Genomic DNA, 21,250 nt, shown 5'->3' with positions numbered 1-21,250 from the left:
AAGAAAATGGATTATTATAGAAGGCAACAAGGCAACAAACACAATATAGACAGAATATTATTTAGCCACCATTAACCATCATTTTGGTATTACACTGCTTATAGACAGACCAGAAGATCTGCTCTATGAATTTACCATTGCTTTTAGAATGACCCCGGTAAGAAGTTGGTCACTTAACTAACTAGGTCTTTAAAGATTTTACAGTTACTGTTCCACTCTGACATTATTTCTTGGCTTTGGTAACTGGAGTACCAGCTATTTTTGATCATATACGTAGCAGCAGCAACATGATGTCTATAAGCTTTGGGTAGGGAAGTAGAATATAAAAACAATTTATAACAAATTGAAAGTTTTGCTTTTTTAATTGTGCCTATTACAGTGGTACGTCATGAAAATGGCTAACCTAAGGAATTCTCCATTTAGGAAAAAGGAATTGCTGTCTGGATGGTGCAAAGTGCCAAAATGTGAATACTTCAGAAACGTACTGCCAAAAGCTGTAAATTGCAAGGGGATATACTGAATGTAATGTTTTCTTTGCACAGGCCCATTGCTGCCTGGTTTTACTTTGTATGAACTTTGTATTAAACTTTAATTATTAAATCCTGTTATTTAAAAAGAAGTAGTCTGATAATAAAGCTATTGTGACAGGGTAGATTCACCGGTGGTGTTATCCAGAATGCGTTGAATAAGGACAGGATACTTGGAGATCCGCTGAGTCACCAACAAAATGCACTCCTGGACACCATGGCAACGTAGCAAGGGTCCTCTACTCACCCGCTGCCCAGGGACGGGGAGAGATAAACAAAGAAAAAAATGATCCTGGCTGTCATTTCTTTTTCATTGTATTTGAAAGGCACCTTTGAGGATAATAAGAAAAGATAGATAAGACAGATGCGCTGGGAAAATCAGAAGCAAACAGATTAAAAAGCTTTTAGACTTGTCTATTCAGCATCTATAAAAATTGTAAAATGCTTGGCTTTTTGTGCATTGTGTCATGGCTGCTACCAGTTCTTAATATAACTTGCATGCTTTTTCCTGTTGTCAGTTTGTCAGCCACTAGTTCTACCTATCATTTAAGAGCCTGCCATTCTCTCCCTCTCTTGCAGAATTCTGCAGTGCATCGTGCCTTCAGCCATCAAATGACTCTCACACTCACGTCCCAGCACACACAGTTCAGACCGGAAGTATTTGGAAACTTAAACATTTTTTTACTCTTCAGCTCCTGAGCTTCAGCACATCCAGTTGAAAATAAATAATGGATATTATATAAAAGTATCAAGTTCCAGCTTTAATTTGAGTTGGTTTAAATTAATTTAGCTATAACTGTGTGGGAGATGTAGCCCTTTGAACACATAGTGCCCACAGTTTAGGGGTTCAAAATTGATTGGACAAATAAACATGAACAGGGGCTAGAAGGTTAGAAGAATAGTAAGGGCCTGTGACTGACAGGAGCCCTATAAAATTATTAGAACATTAGGTAATTTTTTTTCAATAAATTATAAACCTATTAACATTATTATAATATTTAATGTACAATGTTCTAATAAAAAATATTGTTTTTTTTTCTTTTCTATATTGACCTATATTTCTTTCCTATATTAACCTGTTAGGCTAATTTTTCCCAAATGAAGAAGGAGGTGAGCAGCATCATGTTGAATGACATGTAAGCACAATTGCAGGAGGTCTATGGAAATTTCTTTTTCATTATTATGAAAAAAGAAAATTGATTAAATCCTTTTCAATGAAAGCTGTAAAAGATTACCTTTTTAGAACATTTTTTTATGAAGTGTATTAGGAGTGAACTCCACTAAACCTGAATTCCACTGTTTGCAGAATGTTGCATGCATGTCTGCACAGTGTTATATTTTCAGGTTGGCATGACCTGTAGTGGTGGAGTGGTGGGGCCCAATGTGATATCTTTTCATGGGGCCCAACATCCCAACCCTGTAAATTAAGTCAAATAAAATCGTCATATTTAATATTTTTTGGAAAATCCTTTCAACGAGTGCCTTAAAAGTCTTGGACACTTCGACATCACCAGATGCTTTGCCTCTTCCCTGGTGTTGCTCTACCAGGCCTTCTCTGCAGCCACCTTCATCTGTTTCTTGTTGTGGGGTCTTTCTGCCTTTAGTCTGGCCTTCAGCAAGTGGAATGCTGCTCAATCTGACTAAGATCAGGTGATTGACTTTCTCTTCTTTACCCTGAAAAGGTCTTCGGTTGCTTTGGCCGTATGTTTAGGATTGCTGTCCTACTGAATGATGAAGTGTCCTTCAATGGGTTTTGGTGCATTTGACTGAATCTTAACTCACAGAATGCTCCTGTATACCTCTGCAGTCATCCTGTTGCTTCCGTCAGCAGTGAAACCATCAGGAAATACCAGTGTGCCATTTCAACTGGCAGACATATATGTTAAAGCCAGAACAGAACCACCACCACATTTTACAGATAAGGTGGTAGCTCTGGTCATGAGATTTTGTTGTCCACACTTTCCTCTTTCAATTATTTTGATAGAGGTTCATCAGTCCATAGAACTTTGTTCAAGAACTATATAACTATATAACTTTGTTCAATATTTTGTGAACTGCAACCTGGCCCTTCTGTTTTTTAGGCTTATGAGGTGTTTGTATCTTGTGGTGAGTCCTCTGAGGTTATGGTCATGAAGCCTTCTCATGATTGTTAACAAGGAATCATGTCTACCGATATCCTGTAGAGCATTGTTGACTTGTTGTGCAGTCATAAAAGGGTTTTTCTTCACCATGCATATGATTTTCTTTCATCCACAAGACGTGTACTCCTTGGTCTACTAGCTCGTTTGACATTTTCTGGTTTTTTAGAGTGTACCCAACTGCTGATTTTGCCAAACCAAGTACATTTACATTTTATATTTACACATTTGGCAGATGCTTTTATCCAAAGTGAGTTACAACACTAAAGCATCAGTACAGTTGGAGACCTTGAAGTAAGTGCTGAGTGCTAGATGTATTCAAAAGACAAAGTGCAAGGAGATCAGGTACAGACGCGCACCAAAAGTGCCAGTAAGTGCTAGTTAGGCATGTTAGGGTGTTAGAAGTGTTAGGCCATGGTTAGCCAGTGGAGGTGACAGTGGAGTGACAATTGGGTGGCATACTGAGTCAGGTAATGCCTGATTTTTCTTATGTTGTATAGAGTAAAGCTGCATGACCGGGAGACAGATGCAACATGGTCAGAAAAGGATAGCTGGTCATCGAACAGAACACCCTGGTTTCTTGTAACCTTGATTCAGGAGGCGATTTGGATGTTGATATTGTGATTGAGAGATTGATTTGGCTGGGGTGACTAAGAGTTCAGTTACAGTGAGATGTAGTTAAAGGTGGCATTCCTTCATCCATGTGCATATGTCTGAGAGACAAGACCATGGGGTCATCTGGCGGGAATGACAGGTACAGCTGGGTATAGTGGACAACTGGACACAAGGAGGTGGTGAATATTGCAAACTACCTTTAATATCTCAATGAAAGATGTTTTGCTTTTTCTGAGCTTCATTATTATCACCTTCACTTGCATGATTATCTCCTTATTACTCATATTGACAGACAACTCCACCTCAATCTAAATGCCAGCTCTCAATCAACTCTGAGCCACATGTGAGCTCTTTTGTGTATGAACTACTGTTGAAATGACAAACACAGCTGCCCAACAAACATTTAGTAGCCAAGTGTCCAGTTACTTTTGAACCTTTGCAATTTGGGCCCCATGTGTTAAAAAGGATATATCTCCCACACGGTTCATTCTACAGCTTTGGAAAAAATTAAGAGACCACTGCAAATTTTTCTGAAATCAAAATCTCTACATGTATGACAGCCATTCCATTCCAGTGTCTGTTGAATACCAACACAAGCACACCACATTCTACTTAATGAAGTACTGATTAGGATATCACCTGAACCAAATCTAATTTAACAAGGAAAAGTATAAAAACCACTGCTGTGGTCATCACTATCCTCTTGCAATAGGACCAGCTGGATGTCAAAAACAGTGCTAGTAGTACCTCAAAAGTAATTTGAATTAAAACATAACTATTGACCATGCCAAAGAAAGGTTTTGAGTGAGGAAAAGAAGGGTTCAATTTTGGCTTTACTGACGGATGGATACAGTGAGCGTCAGTTTGCTTGCATCCTTACAATTTCTAAGACGGCGGTTCATAAGAACAAGGTCAAGCAGCAGACATTGGGGACAACAAAGCTACTGACCGGCAGAGGGCGAAAACGACTCTCCACTGACCGGGATGACTGTCAACTCATTCGAATGTCACTCAGCAACTGTAGGATGACATCAAGTGACCCACAAAAAGAATTGCAAATGGCAGCTGGGGTGAAGTGCGCGGCGAGAACGGTCTGAAATAGGCTCCTAGCGGCACGGCTCAAGTCGTGTAAAGCTAGAAAAAACCCCTTCATCAATGAGAAGCAAAGAATAGCCAGGCTGAGGTTTGCAAAAGACCATAAGGATTGGACCATAGAGGACTGGAGTAAGGTCATCATCTCTGATGAGTCCAATTTTCAGCTTTGCCCAACGCCTGGTCATCTAATGGTTAGATGGAGACCTGGAGAGGCCTACAAGCCACAGTGTCTCGCACCCACTGTGAAATCTGGGGGAGGATCGGTGATGATCTGGGGGTGCTTCAGTAAGGCTGGAATCGGGCAGATGAGTCTTTGCGAAGGACGCATGAATCAAGCCATGTACAAGGTTATTTTGGATGAAAATTTGCTTCCTTCTGCTCTGACAATGTTCCCCAATGTTTATGTTTTTCCAGCAGGATAATGCTCCAAGACACACAGCTAGATCAATCAAGGTGTGGATGAAGGACCACCAGATCAAGATCCTGTAATGGCCAGCTCAATCTTTAGACCTGAACCCCATTGAAAACCTCTGGAATGTGATCAAGATGGATGGTCACAAGCCATCAAAAATAGCTTAGCTGCTTGAATTTTTGCGCAGGGAGTGGGATAAAGTCATCCAACAGCAATGTGAAAGACTGGTGGAGAGCATGCCAAGACGCATGAAAGCTGTAATTGAAAATCAGGTTTATTCCACCAAATACTGATTTCTGAACTCTTCCTTAGTTAAAACATTAGTATTGTGTTGTTTAACAATGAATATGAATTTGTTTTCTTTGTATTATTTGAGGTCTGAAAACACTGCATCTTTTTTGTTATTTTGACCAGTTGTCATTTTCTGCAATTAAATGCTCTAAAGGACAATATTTTTATTTGGAATTTGGGGGAAATGTTGTCAGTAGTTTATAGAATGAAAAAAAAAAAACTATAAATAACTATTATAACTATAAATAGTAAAATCAGAGAAACTACTTTTAATAATAATAAATATTAATAATAATTTTGCAGTGGTCTCTTAATTTTTTCAAGAGCTGTATATTGATGTTGAATTGAATACTGACCATGGTATATTGATAAATAAACTGAAAATTTTAGTTGGAACTGCATAAAAATGGTTTTCATCATACATAGAGAATTGGCAATTTTGTGTTTCTATCAATAATGTATGTCTCTTACTTGTGTAAAATTAAGTATGGAAATCTCCAGGGCTTGGTCGTGGGACCTATTTTATTCTCTTTGTACATGCTCCCTCTTGGAAATATTATTTGCAGGCATGGTGTCGCCATTCCTTCTTGTGCAGATTACACCTAGCTGTACACTTCAATTACCAATAGCCCTACTGAGCCTAGCACACTGGGCTCATTACTGGACTGCCTTAAACGGTGTTAAAAACTGGATATCTGAATATTTTCTTCAGCTAAACTCAGATAAAACAGAATTTCTTATTGTTGGCCAGCAGCATTATACTCCAAAATTGAAACCTTATCTCAGTGATTTCATGAATAAGAATGTGGGAATACTATTTGACAACAATCTTAGTAGTCTAGTCTTTGTTTTTACCAACTTAGACATATTGCTTTGATATGACCCATGTTTCATTTTATAGACACTGAAACGATTAGATATGTTTTTGTCTCCTCTCTCCTGGGTAACTGTAATGCTCTTTTTACTGAATCAAAAATCTCTTAACTATTTCCAGGCTGTCCAAAATACTGCCACTAGGCTTTTAACTAAAACCTGGCAATTCTTCATTCCAGACCATAAATATTTGGACAATTATACATTTTTTTCATTAGGCTCTGTGCTTCACATTCAAATTGGAATGGTACAATGGCTACGACATTAAAGTGTCAAGTCTCAGCTTTAATCTGAGTGGGTCTATGTCAACATAAAAATAACTGTTTAGGAGATATAGCCCTTTTAACACATAGTGCCCAAATTGGAAGGGTTCTAAAGTAATTGGAAAATGGGCTACAACATTAGTTTGTTTGCAAAAGAGCTCACACTTTAGCTTTGAATTGACTGCGGGTTGAGTGCTGCTATTTAGATTTGGGTGTAGAAGATAATAATGAGGCTCAAAAAAAGCAAAAATCTATCAGAGGTATAAAAAGTAGTTTATATGGGTACATTCTAAAGAAGCAGGTGTGCACAGGAAAACCAGAAAATAGCAAACGATCTGGTAGACTGAGGAGCACAAGTCTTGTGGATGAGTATTTTGTCAACAGCCCAAATACAGACCAATCAGATCACTGGAAAACTAGAGTCATCATTCCTACAGGATCCCGACATGGACAAAGGAGTTTACAATAAAGTGACAAATAATGAAGAACCATAGCCTGCCTGAGGAAATCAGGCTCGCTGAGTCTCTCTCCTATTTCAAAAGTCTTTGTAAAACGTACTTATACCAGTCTGTATACCTGCAGTTGTAAGTAATGCCTCCTTCCCTTTACTTTCTCTTACAGTTTCTTTTTAACCTGAATTTCTTATTTTAACTGTGTTTCTTTCATTTCTTTTTATTTCTTTTATTCCTTTACCCTTTTAATGTATATTCAGGCTTTTTTTCAACTCAAAGCCAATCTAAATTTTGTAGTAGAGTTTTTTTTTTGTAGTTTTTAGTTCATTTACAGCAGGTTCTCATGCTAGCTAAGTTGTAGTGCCTAAACAATAAATATTGTTCGATTTCCTATCAAACTAGAATGGCACTCAGTAGTGTGCATCCCTCTGCCAAGGCCAAGTATTTATGATAATTTCAAAAAATGCTCTATTTCGCAATGTTAAGGAAAGTGAGGTGTATGGTCATATATGTAGAATTGAAACCATGTGTTGAAAATAGAGGCATGGCTCAGAGTCCCTAGGTCAAAGGTCCTCAGAGGGTGCCTGATAGCTTGAAAAGGAAGGTAATGCTTTGTAACTGAAACCATATGTTAGTGACAGTTTTCAGGAAAGTAACTACCCTATTTAAGAGTCGGTGGTCAAGACTGATTCTCAGAGGGATTCATCGGCTTCATACTGTCTCACAAGCAGATCTGCAGATGCTTGACTTGATGCTGTACTTCTTTGTAATAAACCTTTATATGCAATCAAGACGGTCTCAGCGGAGTCTCCTTCATCCTCCTCACATCATCAACACCATCTAATAAACTACAAAAGTGATAAAAAAAAATTCCTTGATCCACCATTTGTAACCCGGTCCTCAGCAAAACTTAATGGGTTCTTCCCTGGCCCATGCCTCATCTCTCCACAAAGTTTGGTACAAATCAGTTCAGTACTTTTTCGTGTTTTCCTGCTCTCAAATGAAAAAACAAACAAAAAAACAGACATGGGTGAAAATATAATCTCCCTGGCAGATTTAACAAAGTCGAAACTAGAATGATACTCAGTACAGTTCATACCTCTGCCAAGGGAAAAAATACCCTATCTTCATCAATGTTGAGGAAAGTGATTAAATAAAATTCCTGCATCCACCCCTTTAACCGGAGTCGCACTAAATTTTATCGGGCCATGCCCCATCGCTCACCAACTTGGGTGCAAATTGGTTCGGTACTTTTTGCGTAATCTTGCTGACAAATAAACAAACTAATATTCACTAAGTAGCACACATACCTCCACTGTAGTGAGGACATAGCACCTTTTTATTAATTCCACTAGGAAATCAACGGTGAGTGAATAAAGTTCGGACACCTTCAAAATTTTCCAACTGGCAGATCACTATGTCTGCGTCTATGTTTATGGAGCTGGAATATATAGTTATCATACTGGACTTTGGGACTGTAGTTTACAATGTTGTTACTCAAATTATTTTTTGTTTAACTCTTACATGTTTATTAATAGTATTAGATATTATTTTGATAGCCAACTTTTTTTGGACCATTCTGAATACGAATAATACACTGTAATTATTGTTATTATGAGTTGCTTCCATATAATTTCTATTTATAATCATTATTGATGGAATATATGATAAGGAAGTGTGCACGTAAAACCTCAATTAAATTAATCGCTTTAGAATAAGGTATATTCTCAGATCAATCAAACAAAAGAGAGCACAATTTAATCCATGCCTGGACCTGGTCAGTGATTAAAAAGACCGGACAGCCTTTTTCGGGTGATCTTGTTTTGAGAACTTTTGGACTCTTCGCTCTTTTGCTGTTTTAATTTTGCTCTGTGTTTGCCAAATTTCTTTTTACTCAGGTATTCCTGCATTTTCCTTTCTCTCTACATCACGCTGCACACCTTTTTATCTTTAGTGGAAACCAACTTCAGTTTGCAACCTAACACAGTATCACACTCAGTGAGCTCAAGTTTATTATTTTTGTACTTCAGTGCATCTCGTTTTGTAGTATTTTGGAAGTTTTGTCGAGTGGCCAGCAACATCCCATTCAAGACTCTTTAACAAGTCGAAGAGAAAAGCGGAGAGAAAGCATAAATATCAGAGCTTATACAACATTAGCCTCAGTGAGATCAAGAAAATAGCAGACACTGCATCACAACTCTCCTGCATGCTTGAAAAATCCACCATCATCAGCCTCAACTCTGCTCCATTCACTTGGAGTAAGACTGCAAGATCAACTGAGCATCCTGCTGACCAACCGTTGTTGCCTTGGCGATCACTTCATCTCAGGGATTGACCCTCACTGGGAGAGCAATGATAGATCCAGCATCCACTTCACTACTTCGGGTCCAATAAAAAGGATTCAGCTGTGAGATGATGCACCGAAGTAGGCAAAGCCTAATTTTGCTGTCTGTGTAATTAATTTTAACCTAAATCTTAGAAGAAATTATTCATTCCCCTTTCTGTTCCTCCGCTCTCTGTTAGTTCTGAATTCACTTCCTTTTGCTAATGCCAACCTAAGTGACCACCTCATTTTATCATTCGGGGATTAATTTTATTCAAAATGAGGGTGTTGTGGAGGGGATGAGCAGGACGTCTGCAAGCATTTAGAGTGAAGAAAAAGAAGGGTAGGAGAGTAAGAGTAAGAGTTGAGCAGAGGAAATTTCAAGAAAAATGGTCATATGGTTTCTCAATTCATCCTCCATGTATCTAACCCTTTGCTTGTAATATGCAATCATGCCTACTCTGGTTGTAACTTGGTGGCATTTACAGGGTGAAAGTGGCTCTCCTGTTGACTGTGTCATGGCAGTGTGGCTCACACAGAAAACACTGGTTTGGGGTAATACAGAACTCTCTTCAATCTGGGTTGCATCATTCCTCTCTCTCCCTCATTGTCCATATTTGGCAATTTACCTGTAGTTGAACTTTCACCCAAACCCACAACACCCACACTAGTTACCCTAGCTATCAGCATTTACCTGGCATTAAAAATGTGGTGACTATTGTCTCTGGTGTTACCATAGTACCATGAGAGCAGATGTATGCAGTACAATAAAGAGAACATAAAAATAAATTCAAAGTGAAAATGAGATTACAATTTTGCTGACAAACTAAATTGAAATGTCTTTGTCAATTAAAACTTACAATAATCAAATGAGTAAAATCTAAGCAACTGATTTATAATATTGTCATAAGAGGAAGACAAAAAACAAATCGAAATCAGGTGCTAAAATTAATACTCCATACAGTTCACATCCTGTCTATACTCACCCGTATAAAGCATTGGAACCTCTTGTCTCTGGCCAGTAGTTCCTTGTACAATTTAACAGCCTTTAAGTGGCGGCTACAGAACTCAGCGTAGGTCTTCTGCATGTCTTCTGCACACTGGCCTGAGAACTGGAAGAAAAGAACACACACAAGTTGTTTTGTTATTGTGTGAACTTGACTGACAGCGAACTCATGCTTAAATGTAAAGAACAGTCTTTCTGGAAAACGAGGCACTGTTCAGAACTGGTATCTCGGATTTAGGTTGTCACGAAAACAAACATTTGCTATATGATTATTGATTATTGTGAATGGCAATGTCACAATATATTTATATACATGTTTATAAAACAATAATTTTTATGGTTATTTTTGCATTTTATTTAAAAAAAAAACTGCAATATAACTAAAATAAAATTGATTAAATAAATCCCAAATTTTCACCAGTCATTTCATTAAAAAATCTGTCACTGAAAAACATTTTAGAAACATTTTCACACGTTTTCTGATTGAACCTGTTGGACTCATGTGAGACAGCTGTTATGAGTTAACCTCTGGATGTCACTGTTAAGAATCTAGTCTTTAATGTAACTTCTGATAAACCATAGAATTACACAAAATTACACAAAATTACAAATAAAATTCAATTTTTTTTTCAGTCCTGTATCACTCTGCCAGTATGAGTGGGGTATCTGTTGATATCATTTGTTATTTGAGAATGCTTGGCAGCCACCTGTTCTAGTAGTATGTCCCCCAGCTGGTGAATGGTGAAGTTGCGGCTGGATCCAGACTGCCGGCTGTTGTTGCACCGTAAGAGCAGTTGTGCCAGGAAATGCGAATGTATCCTGATCAGCTGGTCCAAGCAGGGGAACATGGCGTGCACAGTGCTGAGCTCCAGCTGAAGCTCCTCCAGCATGGCCTGCCGAAACACTCTTTCCATGATATGCAGCGTTCGCATGTGGTGCAGCTCTGTCTGAATCAGCTCTGAGAAAGACATATACCCACATCACACAAACGCACATCACGTATCAGAATGTAGTAGTTATAAAGTACGTGCAATTAGAGGAATAGCACTTTTTAAAAATTAAATCTGAATTGTGGCTACAGTAAAGTGTCTGTAGTATTTTAATCTAGGTACTGCATATTCAGCAGTATGTGGAATATCTATACTAAGGTGGAGAAAAATAAAGGTCAATGTACTACTGCTGAAGAACTGATGATGTTCTTATCACCATAGATAACATCCTGCCTCTTGATGACGTTTTTGCGATGTGTCTGCAAATAACTGCTCTCCACAGCCATGCTCCATGAGTCAGCCTTAAATTCCTGGCCCTCCAGCTCCATCTCTTCCAGCAATGAAGTATAGTATACATCTCCTATACAAGAGAAAACCATCAACATGAAAGATCAGACTGAAAAAATATTGTAGAGCTTTATACTGAACTATCCAGGTGTGAACAGAGAACTTGATCTTTCTGCCTTTGTTAAGAAGATAGCTGGTTGTAAAAATAACTAAGGTCAGAAGATCAAACTTTAATTCCAAGTGAAATTTTAATTAATATTAACTATGGTTAAAATCATGTTAAAGTGAATATTAAATTTATTGTTAATATTTTTTATTATTGAAAGAACAGACATGTCTTTGGAGATACATCAAAGTACATTTACTCAAGTACTGTACTTATGTACAGTATTGAAGTACAGATTCTCTTACTCTACTACATTTATTTTACACTTATTGTTATTAGTTGCTTTTCACATTAAGATTTTTACATGCAAAAAATGATGTCATAAATGTGATGCAATGCTACGATCAACTACACAGTAGTATACAAAGTATAGTGGCATGCCAAAGTTTAGGCACCCCTAGTCAAAATTTCTGTTACTGTGAATAGCTAGGTGAGCAAAAGATGACCTGATTTCCACAAGGCATCAAGTTAAAGATGACACATTTCTTTAATATTTTACATTTTAAGATTACTTTTTATTTCTATGCTTTACAGTTTCACAAAAATAAAAAAGGAAAAGGTACCACAGCTTGTAAATGCTTTTTATAGCCAGCTAAAAGTCGTTCAGTTCTTGTTTGGGGGATTTTCACCCCTTCATCCTTGCAAAAAGCTTCTAGTTTCCGTTATATTCTTGGGCTGTCTTGCATGCACTGCTGTTGTATCCTCAAATTTTAGATGATGTTTAGGTCAGGGGACTGTGAGACCCATTGCAAAAACTTCAGCTTGCGCCTCTTGAGATAGTCCATTGTGGATTTTGCGGTGTTTTTAGGATTATTATCCTGTTGTAGAAGCCATTCTATTTTCATCTTCAGTTTTTTTTTTTACATAGGGATGTTTGCTCCCAGAATTTGCTGGTATTTAATTGAATACATTCTTTCCTCTACGGTGAAATGTTGTCTGTGCCACTGGCTGCAACACAAGCCTAAAGCATGATCGATCCAGCCCCGTGCTTAACAGTTGGAGAGATGTTCTTGTCATGAAAATCTGCTCCCTATTTTCTCCAAACATATTTTTGCTCATTGTAGCCAAAAAGTCATTTTTTTTTAAATTCAACAGTCCAAAGGACTTGTTTCCAAAATGCATCAGGCTTGTTTAGACGTTACCTTGCAAATTTCTGACGCTGAATTTTGTGATGAGGACACAGGAAATGTTTTCTTTGCCTTTCTTGCAATCCTACGAGCAGTTCTCTTTGAAAATTTTCTTGGTCTTCTAAATCTCAACTTGACCTCCACTGTAGACTACAAACTAAGGAAACAGCTATCCGAAAACACTTTGCTATCTTCTTATAGCTTTTTTCTGCTTTGTGGGCATCAATTATTTAAATTTTAAGTGTGCTAGGCAGCTGTTTAGAGGAGCCCATGGCTCCTGATTGTCGGAACAAGGTTTGACTAATTTGCATCACCTGGCAAGGTGATGCAAATAAGGATGAGTGTGAACAAGCCATAGTCCTAACAAGGTCTCAGACCTTCTAATTAAATTTAGATTCAAATCTTAGATTTCAAATCTCTTCGGGTGCCCAAACATTTGCATTGTGCTCCTTTCCTTTTTTGTCACTCTAAAATTGTATGAAATAAAAATAATACACTAATCTTGCTTAAGATGTTGAAAAGAACCTCTCACCTTTAACTTTATGCCTTTTGGAGATCAGTTCGTCTTCACTTAACTATTCACAGTAACAGAAATTTTGACCCCAAACTCTTGCATGCCACTGTACCTAAAATGGACTCCTCATAACTTTACCTTATGTTTGAGTTTTGACTTTAAAATGCTGCTTGCATGTTCTATTTGATGGATATATGCAAGTTCGCTTAAGTATTCTACTAGTCATCTACTGTCCTTTAAGGCATTAGTAATGCACTGGAAAATGCAATAAAACTCAACTGAGATGTCTGCAGTCTTGTGAGTACATAATGGTAAATTGACTTTTGCATGTTGCTTTTGATTCTTGTTAACTGCACAACTAAGAGAAACAAATTTATGGTTACAACTATGTTGCTGAAAATAGAGAGCAAATTTATGAGTTACAATGGATCAGAAGATTGCTTTCAAACTAAAATGACTATGACTACTACTACTACTGAGTATCTCTAGAGTTTTGTTTGTTCAAAAACTTTATTTAATGAGTTGAGTGAACTTCAGCAGTTCATTCATTCAACTCAAAAGACCTCAAGTCAGAGCAACTCATGTTTATAAACTCTGGAGTCTGAAAATTAAAACTAGACATTTGAAGTTTAATTAATTTGAAATTAAAAAAACTTACACATTTATATTAAGTTAACAATAAAAGATTAGTTGATTCCACTAAATTGCTGCACAATATTTTACAGTGTATAGTTTGAATACTCAGATACCATCATCATAGAGAGACTCCACTGACATAGCTCTGGTCCTGAAGCTGAGGGAGTCTGTGGACTGGGACAGGATCCTGCGCAGCCCCAGAGGAGAGTCATCATTCAGGGTTCTACAACACACACACACGCACACACACACACACACACACACACACACACACACACACACACACAAACACACACACATATTAGTGCACTAACCATTGAGCATTACAGACACGGGAAACTGCAAAAACTCAGGGAGCTGCTGTGACCACTCCAAACAGACAGCGCCTGCTGTTAGTAATCTTGTTTCACCTCAGCATATATAGCATGAATTACATGGAAGCATGGGGCAAAAGCATTTCAGACTATATCTTTTTCGTTTTTGACCATCTTGAGGGAAACTGAATAATGAAATTAAGAACAATATAACTTTTGCAAAAAAAATTATTACCTTAGCTAAAGTTAACATCAGTCATGTTTTTGGTCCTGTACATATTTAAACAGGATGTTAACAGGTCTTAAAAAAAATACCTTACAGATCTAAATGAAATTTAGTGCAAGGTTAGGTTGTGGGTGAAGCAACAAGTCATTAGTTTTTGATTTATGTCATGGACAATTTATTTATTTTAGCATTTGACTCTCTGGTGGTATATTTGGATACTGCGGTTTGCAGACAGGATATGAGACAACACATGTGACAGGAAATAGCCTCTGGGCACTAAAGAGTTTGTAAGAATTATTTTGCGATTAATTTAACCCAAATCAGTGTCACCTGTCCAATGCAAGCATTTCCTTGTTAAATAAACTCACTGAGAGGAGTCTGCAGGCTGATTCTATAATGGAACTTTCTTCTGAGGGATGACACCCAAGGGTCATATTATGACAGCAAGTGAAACTGCTGGCTGCCAATTATTTTGTGATACTTTCTTTAGTGCAGTAATGCAGTACTCAGTCAGTTGAAAAAAAGATATACTGATAATGGATAATATATTTTACTTCTTAAAATGAAAATGAAATGTAAAAAGCCAATTCGCTTTTTTCGCAGGCTTTTTTTGTTCATATTACCTATGAAGCCAGATGTTTACTGTGGGTGACAGCCCCCCACCCCCTGCTCTACCAATGAAAGCTGACTCAGGAACCGGCAGGGTGTCGCCCAACTCTGGAACCCAGCACGGCATCGGTCGTGATGCTGGGCAGCGGATAAGACTGACTTTTTCAGGAGCTATGCTTTCTACCACAACAACCCCTGAAAATGGCAAGGCGAGTCCCCAAGAAAGATAAATGCTGGAGGTTTTCAGGGTTAGGAAATGACAGAAGGCTAGCAAACTCGGGGGCAATGAACAGACAGGAGGCTAGCCAGCTCATGGACAGGAGCAGACAGGAGGCTAGTCGGCTTGGGGGCAGGAGAAGACAGAGGGATAGCCAACTGGGGTACAGGCTGGGAACTAGCAAGCAGGAGACTGGCCGACTTGACGGCAGGCTGGTGGCTAGCAGGCCCAAAATCTAGACAGGTGGGAGACAGCCTGGTGGCTAGCAGGCCTGAAGCTAGCTGACTTAGGAAATGAGTTGAAGCTAACTGAATGGAAAAAAGTCTGGTGGCTAGCAGGCTGGAAGCTAGCTGACTTGGGAGCAGCAGAGATCATAAAATCAATGAGAAAAAGGAGCATTCATCAGCCAGGGTATGAAAGTGACCTGACGGATGGCCCGAGTCAGAGCTCTTTCCTTTCATTCATCGCTGGAGGCTTTTTGGCAGTAAATTAGAGGGCACTGTATGGCATTTATCACCTCCTTTAATTCCTGCTCCGGGAACGGCTGGTGTACAGAGTACAGGTAGGGAGAACCCAAACACAGACACAGGCAAGTTCAGTGAAGTGGCTTTATTTGAAGCGTTGAGATCAAAAGTTTACAAGAAAGCAGGAAGACAGTCAGGCAGGTAGAGGAAGCTTTACATGAATGATACAACAATGTGGTAGGGAGCAGGTGGAATTGGCAGGTGTAAACACTAAGATAACTGATGAGGAAATGGGGAACAGGTGTGCGATTGGCTGTGCTTAATCAAGTGACTGGACAGGGAAGAAAGTCCCAGGGCATCTGGTAGACAGGAGGAGAAGAGCAGATCTGAGGCAGCATGGCCAAAATAAACAGTGCTGAGACAGGAATTGTCACAGGTGCCTCAGTGATCCTACAGTAGGGATTGACTTTTCTATACCTTACTCCCTGGTAGAATTTCTAAGAGAAATTTGGCTTAGCTGTCTGTGACTTAGTTAGGGTTAGGAAGTGTGCCTAAGATTGTATTTTAGCTGCTGGTCAATGAAAAAAAGGCTCACCCTGCTATGTTGTTGGTGGAGACACTCTTGGACAGGGTTAGGTTGGAGCGACCACGGCGGGATCCCAGCAGGGACTGTCGGAAGCTTTCGGAAGGGTAGATGGCTGAAGTTGGACGTTCACGCATTCCTGGAGATATGGAAGAAAAAAATATTGCAAGTAGAGGACATGACAAAGAGGGAGTGTGACAAGGAAAAGAAATGTAGGAGGAGAAAGAGGAGAATAATGACAGCCAGAGCAGCATGTTTCGGATGAATATAAAACAAACAGGAGTAGGAGGAAGAAGAGGAGTTTGATAATGCAGAAGAGGACATTGTTTTAGGAAGAGGAGAAAAACAAACATGAAAGAACAGAAAAATAGGGATGGCAAAAGTAGAAATGTTTCAGGTAGGAGAAGGAGACTTAATATATTCAAACACTGTATGTGTGTGTAAGAAAAGTTCTCACTTTTTGTGCGCAGTGTGACATTCTGCAAGGCTGAGTTATTCCTCAGTAGGACTGTCTTCTGCTGCTATGTTAATAAAGGACAAAAATCAGTATGAATGAACCATAGCATTATAGTTTTTAAAAATCCTTAAAATTTAAGCCATGCTTTGATTTAGTAGCTACTGCCTGAAGTGATTTTCCATATTTTCCATTTTGCTTGAACTATCACATTTTAATGAACAATAACACAAACAAGATACATTAAAGACCTTTCAGAACAACCCAAAAGCACAAGTAAGAAAGTCGGAATTGCTGTTTGCTAATAATGATGATAAGAAAATTATGTTTTTCCTCCCAAAATGTTTTGTTTGGCCAGAAACGATGAATCAGCGCCCCCTCACCAAAATTGTATTTGTTAAAAATAGCACCCTGGTATCATCAAATGGCTTATGAATAACACACCAATTTCTTGTCATTTCTTGTCTATGCATTTTTTGCTTTTCGCATATCATTTCACACCACATAATTTCTCTACTCACTAAACCCTAACCCTAACTCTAACTAAAATGGCATTAGATGACATTTAAAAAGCTTAAAATGTGTAGAAACGCATGAAATGTCCTGAAAAGTGGTATGCTATTTATATGCCCTCTCATGATATCACGTAGCTGAACCCGACGGGAAGATGCTATTATCTATTCTGGTCTTTGAAAAAAGAATGTGATGCATGACTTGTAAACTGTTCTAGCTGAGGGGCTGCATTCGTGGAACATTCTTTGATCCTCTCCAACCCCTCTTACCAAAGGTCATCACAAACTAGGACATTAGATTTTTAGAGGGATTTGAAAAACATGGTCATAGAGTGTGTTGGAGAGGTAAGGTGTCAAACTGAACAAGAGACTACAATTTTAACCTGCAGGTAATAAAATATATGACTATGAGGGAGACCAAATTTAGACTGTAGCTGTCTGAAAGAGGCATTTTATTTTTGATGTAGAAGTCTCAATAAATAAGCATCCCATCATGGACCAAAGAGAAAAGACAGCAGCTAGGGGCCATTGAACAGGGAGCTGAAGAGTGGAGCTGGGATCTCAGGGGACCAGTCAAAGGGCTGGACAGATGCACTGGGAACCTCATGAGAATAGCTCAGGGGCTGGGCAGGGGTAGAGCTGGGGACCTCGGGCCAACAGCCCAGGGGCAGAACAGTGACATTGCAGGAGACCTAAGGTGGACAGCCCAATGGCTGAAGAGCAGGAGAGAAGAATCTCAGGAGGGCAGTTCATAGAAACGAGGGCAGGACCGTGGTGGGTGGAGACAAAGGCAAGGTAGCTCCAGAGGGTGGAGACGGAGGCAGAACCGCTCCAGATGGCATTAGCTAAGGGAAAGGACAAAGACAGAAGTGTTCTGAAGGCAGAATCTCTTAGGAGACCAATGGCAAAGGTGGGATCTCACTGGAGGAAAAATGGGAGGCCAACGGTGAAGGCGGGATCACTCTTGAGGCAGAGCAGGAGGCCAATAGCAAAGGCAGGAACATCCTAGAGGCAGAGCAGGAAGGTGACGGTGAAGGCATGTCTCCTCTGGAGGTTGAGCAGGAGGACAGCGGTGTATGCTGGACCACTTTGGGGATTGAGCTGGAGTTTGGCGACGTAAGATGGGCCACTCTGGAGGTCGGTGAAGAGACTGGGGGTCTGGAGGGACAGTCAGCACCAGAAGATTCAGCTGCACATCGAGTCAGGGAGCAGGGCAGTAGTTGGCTGGACCTCTACAAAAACACCCGACTGATGATATGGGTAGTCAAGCAGTGTATCAGCAGGAACTGTCGAGGGGGGCTGGTGTTAGCTTTGCCACCGAAATATACTGATATAGGCTGGCCGGTAGGCAGCCAGGCTGACATCGACGGACCCGTGACTGGGAACAAGGAGCCGTTGTCGGCTGAGCTGCCGACAGGAGATCAGGAGCAGGAGACAGACCACTAACTGGGAACCAGGAGCAGGCTTGACATTGGCAGGGACCCCCAACACAGGAACAGACAGGATGTCGGCAGGAATGGCTGAATCAGAAACAGACTCAGGAACAGACAAGACATCGGCCGGGGCCCCTGAAGCGGGAACAGACTCAGGAACAGATGAGACATTGGCCTGGACCCCCAACTCAGGAGCAGACTCAGGAACAGAAGAGACATCGGCTGGGACCCCCGATGTAGGAACAGGTGGCAGGGATGGTTAACTCAGGGTCCAGCTGGGCATCAGTCATGGTGCTGGGAAGTAGAGGGTCTGGATCGCTAGGCAGTGAAGGCAAATGTTTACCTGACTAAGAAAAGAAGGCTGCAGGCTCGCCTACCTAAGCTAAATCAGCTAAAGAGCAGTCTGAAGTGCAGGCTGAAAGCTAGCATGGTGGAGGCAAGCAGGCCGGGGTACAGGTTGGAGTGCAGGCTCAAAGCTAGGTGACTCGGAACAGGCTGGTGGCTAGCCAACTTGGAAACTGGCTGGCGGCTAGCAGGCTGAGAGATTCACTGTTGGCTAGCAGGCTGGAAGACTGGCTGGGAATCAGCGGTGCTTACAAAGTCCTTAAGCCAGTCAGGCAACAAACGGTTTAACCACGGCTTAGAAGACACTCCCCTGTGTGCTGTGCTGAAGCAGTCTCTTGGCATTCCAAACGAAGCTCTTTTTTCCACTCACAATACAGGAGCATGACAGTATAAGTTCATCCTTGACAGAAGTGTCTGCTGGGTCCATAGTTGTAGTAGCTTCATTCTGTCACATCACAGGCAATGAAGATCCAAATGCAGACACACAGGAAAGCAGGTAGATGCAATGAAGGTACTTTAATAATGGAAACAACAGAAAGATAATAACAGAAAAATGCTTACAGAAAGATGGGTGAACAAGATAGAAAGCAGGTATCCAGGTAAGCAGGCAACAGGGAAAAACACTAAATAAAAGATTGAGTTATAATCGCTCAATGATGGTCAAAGTGGAGCAAAAGAACAATGTTGATCTGTGGATGATAAATTAGTGTACAATGAATTGGGCAATGACGAAAGAAAGGACATGATTACCTACTGTTTGTATGGCTGTACTGATATCTAATACTAGGATAACTATGATGAAAGTTAAGGATTAGAGGTATTATTTCGGCATCAACCCAGTCACGAGCAGGAAGAAAAATGGTTTTGCCTACTTTGAGCTGTGTAGGCCATTTGTTTCCTGGTCAGAACCCACACAGCAGTTGATGTTGAAGCTGGAAACCTCTTCACGACTGACTCCAGGATGGCTTTCCTGAGACGATGTGTGGTTGCCAGGCAACAGGGCTCTACTGTGGTCTCTCGGCTGTTCAGCGCAGACTTCTCTCCATTGATACATAGGTTGGTTGTACGCGTATAGGCAACTGTGGGCAGACGTATAGTCTGCGTGGATCTCTTGTGAGTTAATTACTACTCACCGGACAACATAAAACTTTCAAAAACTATGTTCTAAGGCACTTTGGTCCTGGATCAGTCATGTATTAACTTGGCTTGTAAAAAAAAGAAAAGCAAAGATTGTGCGTGATAGACAAAGGAAAAGCTGGGAGCATGTGTCAAAATGAAAATTAAAAGACACCAATAGCACAAGAATGATAGACAAAAACGAAAATGGCAGAAGAAGCAGAAAAAGCAAAAAGAGCAAAAAAGAGAGTGCATAAAAGGCCTCAGCTGTTTTTATCTTCTCGGGGATGTTAGGCGTCCATCACGGGTCAGTTAGGGCTGTTCTCTCTTTGTTTTCTCTTTGTTTTCAGAAGAGAATAATTCCTCTATAAAACTTTGAATTGTTTAACCTGGAATTCAGACACCAAAGTCACATATTCGTCTTCCACCATGACCCAATAAACAATCAGACAGAATGGTAAATGAAACTCACATTAATACTAATGAAAGAAACAATACACAAATGGATTAAATGACAAAACATCATTCAAAACCTCTTGGACAGCAGAATTCAATGTTTGTATGTGGGTGGTTGTGTAGATCAGTAAGAGTCTGTAGTGAGAGAAAGAGTTCACATCCTGGTGAAAATTACAGTTCTTGTGATGTTACCTTCTCTGTGGAAGTAACAGTCAATATCAATCAGAGATGAGGTCTTACTGCTTTCCCATTGTAGAATGAAGCTCATTTTCATTCTGTGGAGATTTTGATTGTTATTCCTTCCATTTGCCTTGTGTCCATTGGCCCTGTTAATTCCATCAGGCCTCAGTCATGCTAAAAGTTGGCCTTTCCTGGGACTGGTTTGGTTCCCCCATTTTGTTGTTCTGATGTCAGTGTGATAGTTTTAATCGCAAGGGAGTGAAAGGAGATCCTTGGGTCCATAAACAAACTGAATGTACCCACCGTGACCTCCTCAATGGCATGCCAACAATGCTGAGCTGTCTCCACTACACAGGAAACATAAATTTCTGATTGATCTGGTCAAAGGCTTGCTGTGCATCAAGAGCGATAACAGCAGAATTTGGTACATCGGCAGGCAAAGGCAAATGCTAGAAAAAGAATATCTGTCCAGGATTAAGTCTGTTTGGTCAGGGTGTATAAGGTGTCAATGTGTTTAGTAAATCAGTTAGCTAAAACCTAAACTGGCAATTACTTATTTATTTAATGTTTATTTGTATAGGGACAAGTCTATAATTTGAAGCAATGCCACATAATACAGCATATAT

The 21,250-nt window shown here is 39.9% G+C and overlaps 1 protein-coding gene across 6 annotated transcripts in view; it reads right to left on the bottom strand.

The window, feature by feature from the left end:
* The window catches only part of arhgef1a (Rho guanine nucleotide exchange factor (GEF) 1a), an 88,026-nt gene that overhangs the window by 49,266 nt on the left and 17,510 nt on the right, over positions 1 to 21,250 (bottom strand). For 3 of the 6 annotated variants that reach the window (XM_040121083.1, XM_040121087.1, XM_040121085.1), the window contains exons 4-10: positions 16,586 to 16,649; positions 16,141 to 16,267; positions 13,829 to 13,938; positions 11,202 to 11,345; positions 10,703 to 10,953; positions 9,976 to 10,101; positions 660 to 777 (exon numbers count right to left, since the gene is read on the bottom strand). In XM_040121083.1, the coding sequence (XP_039977017.1) occupies positions 660 to 777; positions 9,976 to 10,101; positions 10,703 to 10,953; positions 11,202 to 11,345; positions 13,829 to 13,938; positions 16,141 to 16,267; positions 16,586 to 16,649 (940 nt within the window). Of the gene's footprint in view, positions 1 to 659; positions 778 to 9,975; positions 10,102 to 10,702; positions 10,954 to 11,201; positions 11,346 to 13,828; positions 13,939 to 16,140; positions 16,268 to 16,585; positions 16,650 to 18,016; positions 19,832 to 21,250 lie in introns of those variants that run through there. The other 3 variants (XM_040121089.1, XM_040121088.1, XM_040121084.1) reach the window with 3 other exon arrangements.

This window comes from Xiphias gladius, chromosome 24 (genome assembly GCF_016859285.1).
Source record: "Xiphias gladius isolate SHS-SW01 ecotype Sanya breed wild chromosome 24, ASM1685928v1, whole genome shotgun sequence".
NCBI classification, from domain to species: Eukaryota; Metazoa; Chordata; class Actinopteri; order Istiophoriformes; family Xiphiidae; genus Xiphias; species Xiphias gladius.
The sequence above is the reverse complement of the archived record's forward strand: the minus strand, read 5'-3'. Positions and strand labels throughout refer to the sequence as shown.